Here is a 20,901-nt window from a genome sequence, read left to right as displayed (position 1 = left end):
CTAGAAAGCCAAGAATGAGAGACACGATTTAACTTCTCAGAAAAGGGGATTTTCTACAAGGAGAGAGAATGGAGAAATGGTACTTTTGGACAAAGAAAAGGGATTTGCCCTAATCACAGGACTGATCTCTAAAAGCCTAAAAAGTTGCACTTAAAAAGCATATTTTCATAATATTTATTCATTCAATTAATTTTGAAATATCTAGTATGGTGAAAGACCCTGTAACTAAGAGTCCAATATTCAGGCTCTGTCTGACTAAGCTGGATAATCTTATCCGACTAACTTGGCTGAGGTATTTAGTGGTGTGGACACGCTGTTGAATGTATCTGGCTATCTTATAGTTAGCCAGATACTGTAAGGTTTATCCGGCAAACTATGGGACAGCCAAATAGCTGTCCTAGACTTATCCAGCTAACTATACATAACACCTCACCCTACCCCTTGCGTAGCCAGCCAAGTGGCAGCAGCTCAATGTGGCCAAATATTCAAACAGCACCACTTAGCCCTGGCAGCATCCCTGAACTCTGTTTATTTTTTATACCTATTTTGCAAGAATTGACTCAAAGCAGAATACAATTCAATTTAAATCAAATTTACAAGCACTATATAGTATAATAGCGTTCCTGGCGTGGGGGGCACAAGAAGGTAGCTCTGGGTCTTGGCCCATGCAATATTTGAAATCCTCTTTGCTGAGACTTGCCAGCATGGTGGGCAGGCATCACACTAATGTTAGTGATCTGGATATAGTGCAAAGGGGCTGACAAAAGACATCAGCTTCTTTCACAGTGGTCAATAAATAGTAGATGATGTTGGCTTTTGGCTACCAATGACTTAAGCTCACATTAAGCCCTTTACCTCTAGGTGACAAGTCTCTACAGTCTACATCCTTGAATTTATCATGTGAGCCACTCTGGCAACTAGAATATACTATGCAGAATTCAAACAAGGGAGTACCAGTCATGCATATGGCTGGATTGAGAGCGCTGTTAATGCGATCTTATCAAAAAGGCCTTAGGTCATTTTTAGTAGGGCTACTTGCTAGATTAAGGGTGACCTGCACCACAAGTCTGAAACCATGCCATGTAGTTTACGGGCAGTTATTATGCCTTTGGGTGGCTTAATATCACCCCCCCCCCAAGGGCTCTTCTGCCATACGTGAAAAAGGTTTCATAACCCTCTTTATCTTGGTGAATTACAAATACCCAATCCTGGGCCCAAAACACCTTCATGGTATGGAAGCAACACCAATAAAACAAAAGAAAACTAATGAGTTCAAGATACTGAGCTCGAAAGAACATATTGAACAGGAGTACAGAGACACTTGTTGACCTAGTGACCAGAGACAGCTCAGGCAATCTGCTGTCTGGTGCAAGGAAGGTGAGGACACCCGCCCACCCATGGCAAATCATTGAGGAGGCCAAGGTGGAAGATTCCCACGTGGAATCTGGCCCTTTTGATGATTTGAAATGCTGGGAGTGGGAATGCAGAGGTCAGGGTTTCCAGAGAAGTGGCAGATAGAGCACCAGTGATAATATTCCTAGGAAACCGGTAACCCTGTCACACACTCCTGGGAGCTCTACCACCTGCTTCCCACCCTTCCCCAGAATCCATCCCCTGGAAATTGGGAGATGGGTGAATGATGAGAGATCTGTGTTTAACGCACTCTTTCAGGCCAATACAAGGGGGGTATTAGGCATCCTAGACAAACCTTACAGTCCTAAGTCAACCTTCCCCTCCCTCCGGCCCTTCCCTCACACAATTAAAAATTATGCATTTATTTTTAAATTCCCTGGCCCCAAAAGAGAGATTTTACATGAAAGTATTGCGCCAAAAGGCGTACGGATCTTTGAACTTCAAAAGATGAATCAATCAATATAATAGGTGCCAAGCAACATCAGTCTTTAATAAATAGATATATGCAGATGAAATACAGGTAGGTCCCCCGGTACGGACCTGTTTCGCCACTCCGGCTACGTTGAGAGGGACAGAAGCCCAGAACTAGTAATTAAACATGTGACAAAAGTAATAGCATAGCTTGGCATCTCCAGGTTGAATGTGAGGAAGTCCAGGTGGCTCAATTGATCATTATTACTCCCCAAAGTCTCATGAACATGAAATAAGGAGTTCAAAGGGTCCCGCAGGGATGCAAAACAGCATGGAAGACCCCCCGCCAAAACAAGACCGCCACGGAAGCCCATTCCTGTGGTGGCAAAGAAGGGATTTGCGGTGAACCCCGGTGCGTGTGTGTGAGAATGGGAGCCTGGGTGTTTGCATACTGTTTTGCATCCCTTCTCACTCACACCTCCTGTCTTTCCTTCCCTTTTGACTTATCCTTGCCTCCCCCTCACTTCCTTTTGACTCACCCCTCCTTTTTCTTTCCCTTAACTCTCACTCATACACATTCAGTTTCCTCTCAGTCACTCACTCCCTTTCCTATCCCTCTTTTTTGACTACCACCCCCAATGTTTCATTCACTTCCCTCTCATTCACTCCCCTTTCCTCCCTCCTTTCCTCTTCTCTTAGTCATTCACCTCCTTCCCTTCCCTCCTCACTCACACCCCTTACCTTTCCTTCCCTCTTCCCCTCTTTTTTTCTTCCTCCTACCATTAGTCACCATCCGGAGCAGCCAGGCTGGTCTTCTGGCTGGCAGGCAGTGGGAATCCTGCCAGCACATCATTTTGGTGCATCGGCATCATGCAGGGTCATCTTCTTGCTGATGGGGAGTGGGAACCCAACCAGCATGTCATCAAGTACACTGCTGCCACCACATGGTCTTCCTTTATCCTGTCGGTGGGATGTGAGAACCCCACCTACTAGCATTAAGCAAGAAAAAGTGAGGCAGCCACTGCAGGGGTATTTTGGGGGTGCATTTTCTGCCGCCTCACAATTTTGCCACCTGAGGCAGCCGCCTCACCCTGCCTCATTATAAAACTGCCCCTACTAGTAGCAGCCTTGCCATAGCACCCAGTTTCTGGAGAGAAACATTTGATCAGTCCTGGCTTTTTTGACCTTTTATCCCAGCACACTGTGGGATCTGTAGATCCTGCTTCTACAGGATCTACAGTAGGTGGGTATCTGTAGTGTTGGGCATCAACACTACAGATACCCACCTACTTTTAGTCTTCTCAGTCATCACCTGAAGTCTAAACTCAGAGCCTCTTATTTATTTAGTTGCATGTTTTTGTCTGGCTGTCCAAGGAGTAGGGACAGTGCTGCATACACCTGTGTGTGCTCTATAATAATAACAATAATACCAAAATGTACCCGGAGACAGGGGAAGGGAGATGAGAGAAATGTCTCAAAAAGCCAGGGCTGATCAGAAGCCTCCCTCTAGCTCTGCTCCTCATCTGGACTGGGATGAGGAATGTAACGAGCTGCCACGCTGACAAGGTGAAAAAAGCAGGAATTCTCCGGAAGCTGTAACTGCTTCTTGACAAAGGGTGCTTGAGTGGACCACAAGTACTGGCTGATGGGACATACCTTTAATGAGAATTGAAGATGTTTATAGTGCTACGCACTCTTAGAAACAGAAATGAACTTTCAAGAAGAGTTACTTATTTTACTTGTCATTTCAAGCCAGCCCTATGTTAGGAACTGCAAGCTCCCTTCCTGGTACCATCTCAAGCTTCTGCTGAGTCCCAGCCACTTCCTGATTTGGCACTCAGCAACAGATAGACCAGGCCCAGAAGAAAGCCCACATGTCATGGAGAGTTAAAAAAAAAAAAAATTAAACTAGGAAAAATGTTTTCTTTACTAAAAAGCTATTTTCTCCCTTGGGCACATATTGTTATATTTTAGCTCTAAACATCTGAGCCTCAGCACCCTGCGACAGTGGAAGCAAAATGTTCCTGTAAGGATTTAACTCTAGTACTTTCTGTAAACATTGTATTGGGCTTTCTGCTATTTTTAAAAACATGCGCTCACAGGCGAGTCTCTGATCTGGCTCCAGGTGGATAAAGTTTGAGGAGAAAGTGGAAGAAGGAGGCGAGAGGTGGAGTAAGCCCCATGTCGCCACATTATCCCTGCACAGCCTGTTTGAGCTCCGCACGTGTCTGCAGACGGGGACTGTGCTCTTGGACCTGGATGGTTACTCCTTGCCGCAGATTATAGGTAGGAGCCAACATGGGCCTTTTTCTCTTAAGGGTTTCAAGTGTGTCAGCTATTGGGCCTACACCAGATGCCTCCTCTCCTTACAGAAGGCGGTCAGAGAACACAAGGCAATGCCCAGAGCCTTACCTCATCCTGAAGACGCCAACTGCAAAGAGTGGATGCAAACACATCCAGTCTCTTGATATGCAGAGAGAGAAATTCCCGTCATATTTTCTGAATATCAAAGTTCCATACATCAAAATTTATTTACTCATTGACTTCCATTAAAAACCTGAAGCGCATTCCCATGTACATCCAGGGAGGAGGCATCTCTATAATGCTCCTCAGTAAAAACCAAACAAAACGCAGTACTTCCCATGAGATATAAATTAATGTAGCATACTATTTTCAGTTATTTTGTCATTTCTTGACTCTTACTTTTCAAGCTCTTTGTACATTTTTGTTTTAACAATATTCCATTAGAGTGCACTCCATTTCAGAAACCAAATTTAGGTCTCAAAACGTAAATTCAGTTAAAACAAAATTAATTTACATGTGTTTCTATATAATGAGAGAGTATTGTATTTGTAAATTTTGATGACTGATACTTCAGAAACTGGTTAACTTTGTTCACTATAATCTCCAAAGTCCCTATTTTACCAGTAATCAATTAGGACATATCTTTCCGGTATTAATGCTCTACCAGGTCTCCAATTTGTATAATATTAGAACACTTTCTGGGATGATGGTGCAGAAATCTGTAGTGTGATGGACTAATGACGCCATTGTTTTGGTCATGACCAGGGAAATATCAATATAGATCTTTTCACTCAACACTTTGCAGGTGCTCAGATCACTTTGTCCCTAAACTTTTACATCTCAGTTCACGTAAATCACATTTGCTGTGTCCTATCTCTGGGACTGCATTTATACATAGGGGCTGGGTGGAGTGGGATGGGAGGGAATTCCATTGCATGATTGATATGCAAATCAGGCATCTTTGTTTTGTTTGCCATAAAAGAGGGCTAATGTGACCAATCAGATTGACTGATTCAGCCTCAAGGTCAGTGAACCAGAGATGTGCAATGATTTGAGTGGAAGTTTTCACGTACATCATGACCTTCATTCCTGTAACTGGACGGCTTTTTCTCCCCATTAAAAATTTAATTCTTGCCCCAGCTGAGTTGGCGTGCTATGCTTGAGACCAGAGAAGGCTCTCCCTGCCGCAACCCCAGTTGACAAAAGAGACCAACAAGAGTGTGTGGATCCTCCTGGCATGCCACCTGGGAAAATGGGGAATATAAAAGATGAGAAAAATAGAGTTAAAAATTATTTTTACAGATGACATCATCGAAAGACAAATAGATGATGGCCTGCTTAATCCAGAACTGAGAGAGAAGATCTGTTACGTGCTTCTAAGAAAACATCGCCATCAGACAAAGAAACCAATCCATCGGTCCCTGGTGGATATTGGGAAGTCCGTCTCTTCCAACCCAAGTGAGTTGTCAGGATATTTGGCACAGAATGGTCTCGCGATATGCTGATAGATTTTCACGATACCCTTGGCTTTGTTTTATCTCCGTTTTTTCCTCTTCCTCACCTTTCCATTCTAAATTTCACCAGGTATTTCAGATTTCTTCCTGACCAAAGTCTAGAAGAGAAGCTTTAGGCATCTCCAGAACTCTTCCATATCCTCATGTGCCAAGGGGTCAACACATCCCAAATTGATGTGTCCTAAGAAAACCTGAATGAACCCACACATACTGGATCAATCCATACTAGCTGTGATAGTAAAAATGGCATCACATACACTGACATCCTCAAGCCTGAATCAATTGCATAGCTACTTTATATTATTTTCCCCATGGACCTCCTCTCCTTCTTCCCACTTCCCAAACCTGCAGAAAACCTCCTCACCAGTGGGCTAGCACCGCCTTGGAGGTAAATTGCAGGAGAGTGGTTTATTGAAATTTAAAAAATAAATAACATTTTAGATGACAAAGGCTGCCCGCAAGTTAAAAAAAAGTGTAGAACTGTGCTTGGGGAAAAAAGTTTCAATATTCTAATATTTCTGAGGCCAAAAGAATGGTTATAAAGCATTAGAAAATCATACATATGAATTAAACATTGAAAAAAACTAGCATACCCCTAGATGTGGTCATATCTTGCAAAACCAACAAAGAACAGAAATCCAGTGTAGGTCACGTCTGAAAAATTCTGGGGTGAAAGGTTTGACTATGAAGTTTGATAACCAATCAGAATGAAAGTGTCATAAGGGGATAGGACTAATGTCACTTGTAATTTTATGGTTTAATTGCAATTCACTTGACACGGCTGGTTTATTATAAGCGAAAGATAAATACTTTCAAATAAATAAATGTTGCTGTCACCCAATTACACAGATAGAGGAAGTCACTTTCCCAAGGTCACACAGAGGCAGAGCTAGCATCTGAACTAATGAGTCCAAATATTTCCCCAATGCTCATGTCTACTCCTCCAACCAGCAAACCACAGTTCTTCTCACACACTTTGTCCTACTGCTCATTGACAGACAGTAAAAGTTTGAGTACTCTTAATTTCTTTCTGTCTATTGAATCCTATCTAGATCGAGGTACCACTCCTGGGACCAGCTTTCACCGCTCTACTGAAGATCTGAGAACGAGGCAGAATTCCAATTATGGACGCTTACGTAAGTCAGTTCACAGTTACCATTGCCCTCTACATCCACCCAACCATGGGAGAGTCATTGCCAGCTTGCAGCATCTGCCATATTTATTTTCCATGAACTCATTGACATTTTTTATATCAGGTGAAAAGAAGTGGATAGATAAGTGAAATATCCTTTTACAGAGACAATCACATGACACTAGGTAGATTTGCACAGATTAGCTTACAATGATTATTCCAGAAGTCATGGGTTCCATACATATTAAGCAGTAGAATGGGTTCTATGGACATGAGATAGATCTAGAAGGATGCTCATTAAGAGGGTAATTTTAAAAAGCATGTGTACACTTAAAATTGGGTTTTACATGTATAAATGCACTTTATCCATGTAAATGGGCTTTTGAAAATTGCTGTAATATATGCCAATGAATTGTACATAAAATATTCTTTTATAAGTGCACTTTACATGCATAAATGGCTTTTTTAAATTGCTGCATTAGTTTGTTACATATACACATGTAATTCCTTTTAAAATTACCTCCTAAAGCTATAGCCTCCTTGGGCCTTTCTTGTGATCAGCCTTTGAAAACCATAACCTTTGCCAAACCCAAAATCAGAAACATTACAAGAAGTTATATTAAGTGTCTCATTACTTTTCCGCGCCCCCCCCGTGACCATCTCCTGATACTTTTGTCTGGCTCTATTCAAGTAGTCTATGCAAGCCATGTACATGATATCAGCCACATTTTCTGTAAGCTCACTTCATGGACTCTCTAAAGTAGGAAAAAACTAGCAAAGGCAAATGGTCTTCAATCATGTGATTGTGAAGAAGGGAAGCGTCCTAAGTGGTTCTTTTTCTTCCATTTTTGGCCAACAGAGATCGTTGTCCACCTGTATGGTCCCTACCCATCTTCTTAAAGCTTTGCCAGAGCTGCTTAAGTCCCTGTGGCCGAGGACAGGCAGAGATACTCCCTGAGGCTGTTTCAAAGTCATCCAGCAGATGTCACTATAATGACCATTTCCAAGACATCCTCTGTTAGACTATGGGAGCTGCCAGCCAAAGCACTCCCAGCCCGATGAATAGATTCTGGATCTGTGATGCAAAACCAGATTGCCCATCCTGTATTGTGTAGGGTCATGCTGCCTTTTCATTCTTATTTAACTGTAGTGCACTGAAGTGGCAAGTGCAGGGAACAAATCTACTGAATACACTAGGTTTATGACACTAAAGGAAATCATTTCTTCTTCTAAATCTTCAATAGATATATTCCATGAAAATGTAAGTAAAACACAGGTTTAAGGATCTCTGTGAATACCGGAATCTAAAAGACTAAAATATTATTTATTTTCAGGGCAGCTTGAACTGCGTACGTGGTCTGATCTTAACTTCTCTGGATGGGTCCCTTTTATTTTTTCCATATTGACTGCCACCCTCCCTCATCTTCCCAACCCTTGCACTGTCCTCCTTCCCAGCCATTCCTGGATTCACCACAATTGCATTCAGAAGCTGGGGGGGGGAGATGAAAAACCAGGACTGGCTCAACCTATCCCTGCCGACCTGGAGCCATCCGGCAGTCTTAACCACGTTCAGTTTGGCATCCCAAATACCTCATGATCAGTTTTGTTTCAGGGGAGAGGGAAAATGAACAGCATTGGTACCATCCATTAAGGCTGATGAGCAGAGAGCAGTCTGTCCCAAGAAGCGTTCACACCACTGTTCTTCACTTTCTCTCTTCCTGCAGGGCATGCACAAAGCAGGAGCATGAACGACATTTCTGTTACTCCAAGTGCAGATCAGGTATTTAGCCTTTAGTTCATTTGTCCTTTTGATTTTTCTTGGACCAAAGGTTTCTGTTTAATGTAATGAGGAAAACTGGCCATGGTAAACTGCAGGACAGTGCATGCATCAAAGAGGAATGGAATGGAAACGTCACAATGAATTAGGCTGCATTGGTTGTACAGAGAAATATTACACATTACTGTTTACTGTAGGGAACCTACACACTAGTGTTTCACTAGTGGGTCCTTTTGTCTCTAATCATACCAAGGGAAGGCCTGTTTTACTTATTTTCTAAGCCATTGGAAAGTTCTACTGTACCCACCTCACTCCAGGCTGATCGAGTCTTTGTTTTGCCCATAGTGCATGCCTAGATTTGGAGTTCTAACTTTTTTTGTTGATTTCCCTGAGAAAATCAGAACATCTTATCAATGAAAAGCAAAATCTCAGAACTGTTAACCTCACAAACACATAGCTCTGGAAAACCCAGAACCACCACCTTGAGAGGTCATTTATAGACAACACTTGTCTATTCTACCTCTCCTGCCAAGGGCAGCACCTTTATTAAAAGGAATCCATTCATAGCCTTCCTAGTATTCAACAACTCATACTGATGGAGCATCACTCGCACATGCACCAGCTACTAGAAACATAGAAGTGACAGCAGAAGAAGACCAAACGGCCCATCCAGTCTGCCCAGCAAGCTTTCACACCTAATTGTTTTCATACTTATCTGTTACTCTGACCGTTGAAGTCAGGGCCCTTCTTGATTATGTTATATTTTGCGGACTAGCTAGGCCAGCTTAAGCCTTGGAAGTTATAACACTGGATAGTACATCCCATAATGAGATAATTTACATAATATTTAAAAATTCTGATATATTTGCATTAACAGTACCACTAGAGCAGCGCTTCTCAACCGGTGTGTCGCGTCTCCCCGTGTCCCACTATCCCGTTGTACTTTCCTTCTCCCTTTTTCCAGCCCCTGCAGGCCAATTGAAAGCCTCCTTTCTTCCTATCCCCACTGCCCAATGGGAAGCCTCCTTCATTCTGCCTTCCCCCACACAGGCCAATCGGAAGCCTCCTCCCTTCTACCTGCCAGTGAGAGCAGGAAGAAGGGAGGAAGCCTTTGATTGGCCGGTGAGGCAGGCATGGCATAGCCCGGGAGTGGGGTGGGAGGAATGGCAGTGTAGAACCCCCGACGAAGCAAGGCCGCTACAGGAGCCCATCCCCATAGCGGTGAAGAGAAAACCCGACCCTGACGGTGCAAGGCCGCTACGGGAGCCCATTCCCGTAGCGGTGAAGAGAAAACCTGACCCCGACGGTGCAAGGCCGCTACGGGAGCCCATCCCCGTAGCGGTGAAGAGAAAACCCGACCCCGACGGTGCAAGGCCGCTACAGGAGCCCATCCCCGTAGCGGTGAAGAGGAACACCCGACCCCGACGGTGAAAGGCCGCTACGGGAGCCCATCCCCGTAGCGGTGAAGAGGAACACCCGACCCCGACGGTGCAAGGCCACTACGGGAGCCCATCCCCCTAGCGGTGAAGAGGAAAACCCGACCCCGACGGTGCAAGGCCGCTACGGGAGCCCATCCCCCCTAGCGGTGAAGAGGAAAACCCGACCTCCGACTGAGGCGCCCATCTCTGTGGCAACGAAAAAAGAAGGCCCGCCGGATTAAAGCCGTGGCGGAACTGGAGCCCATCCCTGCAGTGAAGGAAGAAGTTATTTTTTGTGAGAGCTGGTGTGTCTGTGTGTGAATGGATGCATGGGTGAGAGCTTGTGTCTGAGGGTGTAAATGGGTGCCTGGGTGAGAGTTTGTGTCTGAGGGTGTGAATGGGTGACTGGGTGAGAGCTTGTGGATGTGAATGGGTGAGAGCTTGTGTGTGTGGGTGTGAATGGGTGAGAGCTTGTGTGGTGGGAGTGAATGGAAGCCTGGATGAGAGCTGGTGTGAATGGGTGCTTGGGTGAGAGCTTGTGGGTGTGAATGGAAGCCTGGGTGAGAGCTTGTGTCTGTAGGTGTGGGTGAGAGCTTGTGGGTGTGAATAGGTGCTTGGGTGAGAGCTTGTGTGTGTGTGTGTGTGTGTGTGTGTGGGTGTGTGGGTGTGGGTGTGAATGGAAGCCTGGATGAGAGATGGTGTGAATGGGTGCCTGGGTGAGAGCTTGTATCTGTGAATGGATGCATGGTTGAGAGTTGTGTCTGTGGTTGTGAATGGGTGCATGGGTGAGAGCTTGTGTCTGTGGGTGTGAATGGAAGCCTGGATGAGAGCTGATGTGAATGGGTGCTTGGGTGAGAGATTGTGTGTGGGTGTGCATGGAAGCCTGGGTGAGAGCTGGTGTGAATGGGTGCGAGAGCTTTTGTGTGTGATTGAGAGCTTGTATATAAGAGAACATGAGTGTGATTGAGAGAGCGAGACTGGTCAGGAAGGTGATGTGTTTCTGTGTGAGAGCGAGAAACTGGTCAGGAAGATGACTGGTGTGAAAGAGACCGAGACTGGTCCTGGGGTCTAATTGGGGGTGTGTGTGTGTTGTGAGTGCCTGGTTGTGGGCACTAAGGAAGAATATTGAGGACAGAGCTTCAGCAGCCCTTGCTGCTTCTGGTGAGTGCTATTGGCCTGGAAGAGAAAGGAGTAGGAGAGTTGCTGGAGAGGGTAAGTAAAGGTGGCTTTTTAAATTTATTTTTCTTGATTGACTGCCATTTTAATTATTGGGTATTATGCGATGTCTGCTGTTTTGAAATATTTTATTGATATTTGGACATGTTTTAATAATTTTTATGAATGTTTAATTGAATATTATTCTGTTCAGCAGCTGTTTTGTAACATTTTTAGTATAACTTTACAATTATTTCTGTGTGGGGCTCTTTAGCAGCTTGGCTTATTCTGTTTTCCCAAATGGAAATGTATTAGTGTTTAGGGCCTGGTTTAATAGTTGTGTTTCTTAGATAGGGTTGTTACTGTTTGAGTGTGTTCCATAATACAGGTGTAACTTTGTGCGAGTTAATTTGTGTGCATTATTGCAAATCCTGAGTCTGTTAGGTGCTATATTTCTCTTTCCATTTCTCCAGGTTTGCACTGCATGCAGAGTGGCCTTTTTGGTTTTTCCATTCCAGTTTCTGTCTCCATATTTATAATTTGTGTTTTTTCTGTACTTGGTGAAGGTCAGTTCTGGGTGTGTGACCGAGGTGAGGTATTTTACTAGCATGTAGGCATTTGTATCAATCTTATTTGATGTGTTTTCTCAATAGGATATGCATTAGTGGTAAATTACTGTCTTTTCATAAGGAAGGCTATTGTGCCTAGTAATAAAGGAAGTTTTTTTTGCTTTTACTGAGATGTCATCAGAACCAGAATATCTTTTTTGTATGGTGAGTTGTACGGGTAATGCCCTAGATCTGCTCTGCAGTCACTGCTGAGGGTTGAGGGGATTCCTGTGGATGCAGAGTGCATGTTTACATTTAGCCCCGTGATGGTCACATGTTCAGTGTGTCACGCATGTGAGAACCATCTGTCAGGTGTGTCCTGGCCAAAAAAAGGTTGAGGACCACTGCACTAGAGAACCAGTGGTAACACTCATGAGCATGCAAATATCATGGATTAACAAGCTTTGTACATGGACACTACATAGAGACTTTCTGGGACTGTGGCTGGCCTACAGCACTGCAGTGCAGATAACTCATGTTATCCACCAAGGCCAGAAGGGTACAATTGCATTCTGGGGGTGATGCAATCAGGCCTCAGAGTTGGGGAAGAGTTACCATGTCAGGTGAGATTTGTCCTGGCCCAGGAACAGGGTTTGAGGTTTTTCGCATCAGTAGACACTTCCCAGCACTTGACTAGTAAGGGAACTGTCTGCAGTAGTGAAGTGAAGGGAAAAATGTGAATAGAAATATTTACTACATGTGGGCACAGTGCAGTTACAGAGATGGCATATCATTCTGGAGGTGCGTTCCTGAAGATGTCATCCTGTGTACCATTTGTTCCTCTCGTGCTGCATCCAGATTTTTAGATCATAAAACTGTGCCTAAGATAACTGCCAATAAAATTACATTTATCCATCGCTAGCCCCACACTATGGAACTCAATACCAATTGAAATAAGAACTCAACCAAACATTAAAACATTCAAAAAAGAATTGAAAACTTGGTTGTTCACCAGAGCCTACTCAAACTCACGCAATCAACCAGTCAACCAAGGACCCATGCAACCCAACACCATGAAGAATGCTACATCTCTCAATCAACTAAACAACTCTTACCATCGGAATACCTAAGATAATGTGCAACAGACCTCACATAATATACATTACACCCTCCTAAGTATACCTTGAATTTTTAAACCCCTGCTGTTACTGACCCAACTAGATAACTCAGCCAACCTAGACCCATTCCTTTCTTCCTCACCTATTAACCCCACTCTTATTTGTAAAATAGTTTGTATGTAATAACTTTTGCTGTATGCCAGAATTTTTATATGTAATAATAACAATTTTCATATGTAATCAACTAGGAGGATGTTTATCTAACCTTGTTTCACGATGCTGTAAACCGTTCTGATGGCGAAACCGAATGACAGTATACATAGCACATTAATTAATTAATTAATTAATTAATTAAATGGGTTACATTTGAAGGCCCTTATCTTCAGTATTTTTCTTCATTTCTGAGTTATCGATAGGCCGATGCAGAAACCTGAGCATTAATACTGTGTGGTGCACAGTTTCCTAACGCCAAGGGCGGATTGGCCTGTTGGGGCTTTGGACATGCCCCAGTGAGCCGGTTAGGGCAGTCACATGCCTTGTATTGATTGCAGCAGTGTCATGCCTGCAGATCCACTGCGATCAACGCCAGGCCCTGCAGTATCAGCCTGGCAGAGCAGGAGCTTCCCCCGAGGCTCTCTGCTCATTCCTGGTTGTTTTTTTTTGCTTTTCCCACAACCGCCGCCATGGCTGCATGGGCCTGTATTTTTGCTTTATATCCTTTCCTCGCAGCATCAGCAATACTCCCCCCCCCCCCCCCCCTCACCACCATGGCGCAGGAAACACCAGCTCCATCTCTTTCTGCTGCTGGGGAGGGAGTCTGCAAACCTCTCGCTGCTGCCTCACCACAGCTGAAGGCCTCTCGCTGATTTCAGCTGACAGTCCCCGTCATGTTGGGACCACAGCCAAAAATAATCCCCCACCCCCACCATCCCTCATTGGGCCTTTCTGCCCACTTCTTCCCACACCAGGACCATCACCTGATAGTTCGGCCTGGATCCCTCCTGACCACCAATGTAAGTAAAAATGTTTTATATATTCCGAGACTTCAGGGGAGATAGGGAGAGTTGGAGTGTGTGAGGGAGCGTGCGTGTGTGTGTGTATGTGTGTGTCAGCGGGTGTGAGGGAGCGTGCGTGTGTGTGGGTATGTGTGTGTCAGCGAGTGTGTGTGTGTGTGAGGGAGGAGAATGTTTGTACACCTCCCACCCCCCACTAATCCAGGGTGACTGGAAAATATAGAAAGCAGGGGATTTTTAAATTTGTATTGGTTTTAATTATTGGGTGTTATCTGATGTGTCTCCTGTTTTAAAATAGTGTATTGTTTTTTGGGAAATTGTAAAAAATGTTAGATAAGTTTAATTATCGAATGTTCAGCTGTTTTGAAATATATATTCTTTTTATTAGCATGGCTTTACTATTGCTGATTTATATTTCTTAATTTCATTGTTTGATGCTTTATGAGGAATGGTAATGCTTCTCTTTTACCACTGTTGCACTGCATGCAGGATCTGGCTTGTTGCGGTTTCCAAATCTTTATTAGTCTGCACACTTCTATTTATATTTTGTTGCCTCGTTATTCTGTAGTTGGTGAGGGTCTGTCTGTGCTCCGCATGTGTGCCTGAGATGAGGTATTCTGCTAGCGTGTAGTTTCTGTGTAGGGATCTAGATATCAGCTTAGGTTGTTCTGTTTTCCAAATGGGAGGTGTAGCATTGCCTTGTCTTAGGTAGAGTTGTCACTGTTTGAATGCTGGCTGTTAGTGCTGTCTTGGTATTGGAAGTTTACTATATTTTAATTGTAATTCAGTTTACCTAAGGCTTTCTGAGAGCCGGGCGCACTCCCAGTATGTATCACAATAGGGTTAATTCAATATAGGATCCATGTGTCTTTATTTTTTTTTATTTTTTTATAGGGTTTTCTGGTTGGCACCACAACACTGCATGTAAATATAATGTACATGCTGTACTTTAAATAAATGTCATTTTCAATGTAAAAACTGTTATAAATAGAAAATGTTTAATTGTGTGTGGGGAGGGAGAAGCTGGGGGTACAAGGTTCACATGAGAAAGCAGGATGCTGGAGCTGTGCTGGGGGCCAGGGCTTCATTTTTCTTTTTCTTTTTAAATCCTGGAGGAACAGCATGGATCCAGTACGGTCTCCCCTCCCCTAGAATAGTTAGGCAGCATTAACCATAAAAGCAAAAGTCTCTATGGCACACAGTCAATAGGAATGTGCCGGAGTGCTGGTGGGGGATGGGGAGAAGTGGAAGCAAGCTACAGTCACAGAAAGGGATGGGTGAGGCAAAAGAGAGAGTTCCTGGGCATCCAGTGCGTCTCCTGGGGGCCGATGCAATACGGTGCGCTCAGCCGCACATTTATCGCTCAGCTACTAACGCCTGTCTGGAGCAGGCGTGAATAGCTGAGCGCCGGTAAAAGAAGTACAGAAAAGCAGAAAAAGCTGCTTTTCCCTACTTCTTTTTTTTTTAAGTAAAAACTCGGCGTCCGTTTTCATTACGGGCAGACCTCCGAGTTATGAAAACCGATGCCGAGTTTACCGGCGTCGGTCTTTATAAACCGGCAGCCGTGGCGGGGTCGCAGTAGCAAGGAGACGCGACCCCCTAATTTGTGTATTGCACGCCCCCCCCCCCGCGGGCGCCATGCATGCGTTAAGAAAGCGGGCGCTGAAAAGTCAGCGCCCACTTTCCGCGATTAATATTACATCGGGCCCCCCCTGGAATGGGAGGGTCAGGAAGAGATGGGAATGGGAAAGAGAGAGGGGCAGGGGCTGCTGCAGGCTGGGGAAGGGCTGGCAGCAAGCAAAATCTTTTAACCTAATGATGCAGCAGTAGCGCAGCGGGGCCACTCACTATGTGAGCAGCAGCAGCAAAGCGACGGGCGGGTGGGTGTTGTTCTGTCTGACACACAAAGTCACTCTCACACACACTCACACACTCACACTTTCTCTCTGACACACCCATACACTGAGAGCAAGAGTGTACGTGTGGATGTCTTTGTGTCAAAGAGAGACACCCACACACACAACTTCTCTAAAACTCAAACAAAGCGGGTGCTTGTGTCTGAGAGACTAAGTGTGTGTGTGTGTCTGACACTGGCTGGCAGTGTCTTTGTCATATTACTTGGAAACTGGTTCAAGAGCTGATTGGTTGGCAAGAGACTTTAATATCGACCAGGAATCCAAGGTATATATATGAGAGATGCAACCAGACGGGAGGTGGAGACCGACCGGTGGCACGGATGGAACCGGGCCTGCAGCTCTGTGGGCTCACCCCTGGTCTAGGGTGTGCTCTGCTGCCTAGGTATTTAGGAAAAATGTGAAATTTATGCTGCAGATTGTTTTGGCTTAATTCTGCCAGGCTCCAGGGTGCATGATGTACCTCTGAAGGGTCTGGCATGCTTTTGGGAACTGTAGAAACACTATTGCTGCAGGGAACGCGCACAAGGGCATCAGACAGATACTCCGTGAGTTTTGAAAAAAGTCCCCCAGTTTGATGTTTGCTTGCAACCCCCCCCCGCTGCCTAACACACAGGCTAATACTTTTTTTTAACCCTCGAGGCAGTAAGCAAATGATCTGCTAATGCATCAGGAGTTAAAATGTACACTGACTGAGTTAAAATTTTAACTCAAGAGGGGTGAGGAAGCTGCCAACGGGAGAGTTTATCTGACATCCTCCAGCACTTAGCTGGATAAGGCCGTAATTATCTGGCTACCTGCTGCAGTTCACGCCACTTAGCCGGAAAAGTAGCAGCCAGGTAGCAGCAAACCATGCCAGATAGCCATGACGTACCTGCCCAAGTGGCGGCGGCTATCCCCAGCCAGATAGCTGGATAACTCCGTACCAATCCAGCTCAGTGGTGGCAGAATGGGAAAGACTTCTTTTTCTTAAATTTGATGTGCCCGCATAACTGCGCTGAAAACTTTACTCTGCCTGTGACTCAGACTTAAAGCTCCCAGCATTAGAAAAATGTGAGTTCAGCCAGCGCACCTTGCAGCACTGGGAGGGGATACTTAATGCCCTTATCGGCATGGAATTTCCATGTTAAGGTGCAGGGGAGGATTCCCGATGACATCCGGCCTGGGTATTTGCCACCCAGGCCAGCCCAGGAGATACCATGTGGTCTGCCGAGCACGGCTCTGTCACGGCCGTGCTCGGCAGACCATGTGACTAGAGCGACCGGCCCACCGGGGGATGCCCGATCCCCCGATAGGCCAATCCGCCCCTGTTAAGGTGCTAAGCTGACCTCACATTTTTGAACGCACATTTTGTGAGCATAAAACTCCTTGCAGCATCAGCAGGTAAGGTTCATGCTGGTAAAACTCTGCATCGGCTTGAGAGATAGCAATGAGCGAGCTGACAGGGAAGCGAGGTGCCCTGTCCTTCCCCATTGTCCACTTGAATGTCCTGGAAAAGTTCCAGCATGCCCATAATGGCAGAGGCGCAGACTGGCCTTCTTTAAGGTAGCGAGAAAAAGACCAAGCTCTTCCACTGACACGCAATATTTCTCTGCACAAGGCTTCCTGCTTCCACCCCCAGCAATGTCTGTAAAACCGACCTCATATGGCTGGAGCGAGGAAGGAAAGGGAGTAGGTTGGGGGACTCGGATGTGCCTGCACTGAAAGCAGAAGGCAGGCCATGGATTAGCAGAAAACCAGGGGTGGATTCTTGCCAGGCTGTACCAGTTCAACAACTCAGAACTCTCTTGAACTTGCTCCCTCTTCCCCACTGGGAGAAAGTGGAAGCTGGAGGCTGCCACTGGACCCAACCTGCTACCTTTTTTATTTAGAAAATGACCCCTGCATAAAACCTTTGACAGTCTAGAGAACCTTAATCAGAACTTTGTGATTGGCTCAGGCCCCTTTTCGGATATTTCCCCTTTTTACGAGCTTCGCCTTGTGAAATCGAGGCCCAGGGGGGATTTCCTCAACAGCACTTTTTCTCTGGAATGCATTGCCTAGAAATATTAGACTGAAAGAGGATTATTTAAGTTTCAGGAAACTGTTAAAACCTGGTCATCTGTCATCTCTGCATAGGTTCATGAAGTGTAATGACAGCATGGAGGAATTATCATTTGAAGTTGTATTTGTAGTTTTGGAAAATTTTAATATGAGGTCTTTTATGAGGACTTGTTGATTTGTTGTAGGGATATGCATTTGTTAGAAATGACAGGGACAATGTCAACTACATTGTCCATGTTGTTTCTTGATATTTTCAAAATGAAACGATAGAAAAAAAAACCATGAAATTTTATGCTTTTTCTCTATCATTTTTAGTGCACACTATTTCTGAATAGTACACACTATTTGCAAAATAGTTTGCACTATTCAGAAAATTAAAACATTTTTAAAAAATGGGAAAGCATTAACAGCGATGAAAATCAACCCCCATGTGACATGGTCTAACCTTGCAATATATATGTGACACAGGTTTCTTGCTGTAGGTTATTACTCCAGGGTTAACCAAGTTCAGACTATGCAAGGTTAAGGCTGTAGAGACCTGCAGTTCAACTGACAGCCCAGCATCAATAATGAAACTACACACCTCATTAGCATGTAACAGCATTAAACTTTACTGAATGATTAGCAAACTTGATCAATCTGCCCACTCCACAAACACATGACTATTGTACTCTTAGGGGTAGATTTTAAAAAAGAGCGCGATCGCATACTTCTGTTCGCGCAGCAGGCGCAAACAAAAGTACGCTGGATTTTATAAGATACGCGCATAGCCGCGCGTATCTTATAAAATCCTGGAATGGCGCGCCCAAGGCTGCCGATTTTGGGCAGCCTGCACACGCCGAGCCGCACATCCTGCCTCCGTTCCCTCCGAGGCCGCTCCGAAATCGGAGCGGCCTCGGAGGGAACTTTCTTTCGCCCTCCCCTCACCTTCCCCTCCCTTCCCCTACCTAACCCACCCCCCAGCCCTATCTAACCCCCCCCCCTTACCTTTGTCCCTCGATTTACGCCTGCTAGAAGCAGACGTAAATCTACGCGCGCCAGCAGTGTGCTGGCGCGCCATCATCCGACCCGGGGGCTGGTCCGGAGGCCTCGACCACGCCCCCAGGCCGGCGCCACGCCCCCGGTCCCACCCCCGAAACGCCGTGTCATTCGGCCCCGCCCACGACACGCCCCCTTAAAAAAAACCCCGGGACTTACGCGCGTCCTGGGGCTCTGCGCGCGCCGGCGGCCTATGCAAAATAGGCGCGCCGGCCCATGAGGGCCCTGCTCGTGTAAATCCGCCCGGATCTACGCGAGCAGGGCATTTAAAATCCGCCCGTTAGACATGAAATCCTGCTCAAAGATTTCAAACTGGTATTAAATCAGTGAATAACTCCAATCTTTACACAGCCTTTGCACTAATAACAAAGTCTCAGCTTGTGTCCTACTGTGAAGCCATTTGAATGCTGAAGGGTAGGAGATGACCTCAGCGTTTCTTCTGCTAACGGCTGAACCCTCGTTACAGCAGCCTCCAGCCAAGGGAACCTTTGGTCTCCAGCAGATCAAATGACTAAGTCCTTCATGAAAAAAACGCCACAAAGTGAGCTCAAATCCATTATCCGAAACAAAAAACGCTAACAAGCTCGCACTAAAATAACAAAATTCGTGTGAGAGACAAAAATGCACTGAATTATCTTATAAATGCCAAAAGTATGTAAAAGTGGATGGCAAGGGTTTCATATTAATATATCATTAGAAATGCCTATCAAGATAAACCAATGTCTCACACAATCATTAACCGCCCACCAACCACCTATTTTTTGATTTATAGAAAGAAGTGTACAGTCTCAAACGCCATAAATTTTTTAAAAAACAAATCTTCTTTATATTTAATTTGACCCACAAGGTTCTCAATGTGAATATCAATTATATTCCTACAAATTCCCTGTGAATGTTCTCCTTAATATGCTCGCAAGAATGATGTGCTTAGCTCAAGCGATGTGTTGCACAAAATATTCCCGCTCAAGATGTACTCCCGACATGGCCAAGTTTCGGAATCAATCCTTCGTTAGGGGACGTATAGATGGAAAGTATGATGGATTAACAACAAATGTTTGCAGCAGGATACATCGCTAAACTCTTTAAATTACTGGCCCACAGGGAAAGATGTTCCTTCTTCAGCAGCAAAATGGCTGATCCGACTCTTAATATTAAACTCTCATATATAAATGAAGAATCATGGGGCTTGGAGTTGACCAATCAGAGTGAACAACATCAAATAAGAGATGACCAATCACATTCTTCATTTAGAACAGTAGGTTGCATGGTGTGTAAAGTAAAAATCCAGAATTGCTCACAGTAATTTAAACGCTTAACAAAATCGCCACCATAGTTAGTGGGAACAATTTGTTCAAGAATTGTCCACTTTAATTGTTCAAAGGTATGATGTTGATTATTTATTTACTTATTTTTTTATTGGGTTTTATATACCGTCACTCGGATTCCATGCAATGGGATACAATGAGTGCTGTCAATGCAAATGTATTAAGCCATGATCTGTTCTCCATCATTCTAAGTACTTCACAGTATGGATCCTTAATTATAAACAAGCAATTTCTTTAGTTTCAGGGCAGAGCAAGGAACTTCCTCTGTCTTGCTGAGAAAAGGGCGATCTGCCTGCACATGCCCTGTACTGACTACAGCTCTGCAGTGTGTTTACAGCCCTTAAAGAGAGAGCATCCAACTGGCAGTCCTTCAGTGTCACAAGTGATAATTTTTAATAGTGTCATTGTCTTCTTATTAAAGGAGGGTTAATGGACCCCTCCCTAAAACCTGATGTTCCCGACAGGTACTTAAGCCCACAGCTTATATATTAACTCTATTTGTTTGCACAATTGCTCCTGCATCATATTATTTCATAGTTGCATAATTGTACAAACCTGAATGGGTCCTCTGAGTATGATTGTTTTATCATGCTGTGAGTATACATCCCCTTGGGCGATTGCACTTCAAAATTATCAAATCTGCTAGGCAATTTTCTTGTTCTCCACTGTCTTTGGGGTTGTGGTGGTAACTGCTATATCTACTGATTCGTTTAAAGTCCTTTCCCCTTCCAAAATGTATGTACACTGTTCTTCATCATCGACACTGTTCCAATCCCATG

The 20,901-nt window shown here is 44.6% G+C and overlaps 1 protein-coding gene across 3 annotated transcripts in view; it reads left to right on the top strand.

Annotated features, from left to right (window-relative positions):
* SLC4A5 (solute carrier family 4 member 5) overlaps positions 1-20,901 on the top strand; it is a 161,716-nt gene that overhangs the window by 52,894 nt on the left and 87,921 nt on the right. For 2 of the 3 annotated variants that reach the window (XM_029604158.1, XM_029604159.1), the window contains 4 exons: positions 3,950-4,110; positions 5,431-5,586; positions 6,695-6,778; positions 8,499-8,554. In XM_029604158.1, coding sequence (XP_029460018.1) covers positions 3,950-4,110; positions 5,431-5,586; positions 6,695-6,778; positions 8,499-8,554 — 457 coding nt within the window. The remainder of the gene's footprint in view (positions 1-3,949; positions 4,111-5,430; positions 5,587-6,694; positions 6,779-8,498; positions 8,555-20,901) is intronic. The other variant, XM_029604160.1, reaches the window with a different exon arrangement.

Source organism: Rhinatrema bivittatum, chromosome 5 (genome assembly GCF_901001135.1).
Source record: "Rhinatrema bivittatum chromosome 5, aRhiBiv1.1, whole genome shotgun sequence".
Lineage (NCBI taxonomy): Eukaryota > Metazoa > Chordata > Amphibia > Gymnophiona > Rhinatrematidae > Rhinatrema > Rhinatrema bivittatum.
The sequence above is the reverse complement of the archived record's forward strand: the minus strand, read 5'-3'. Positions and strand labels throughout refer to the sequence as shown.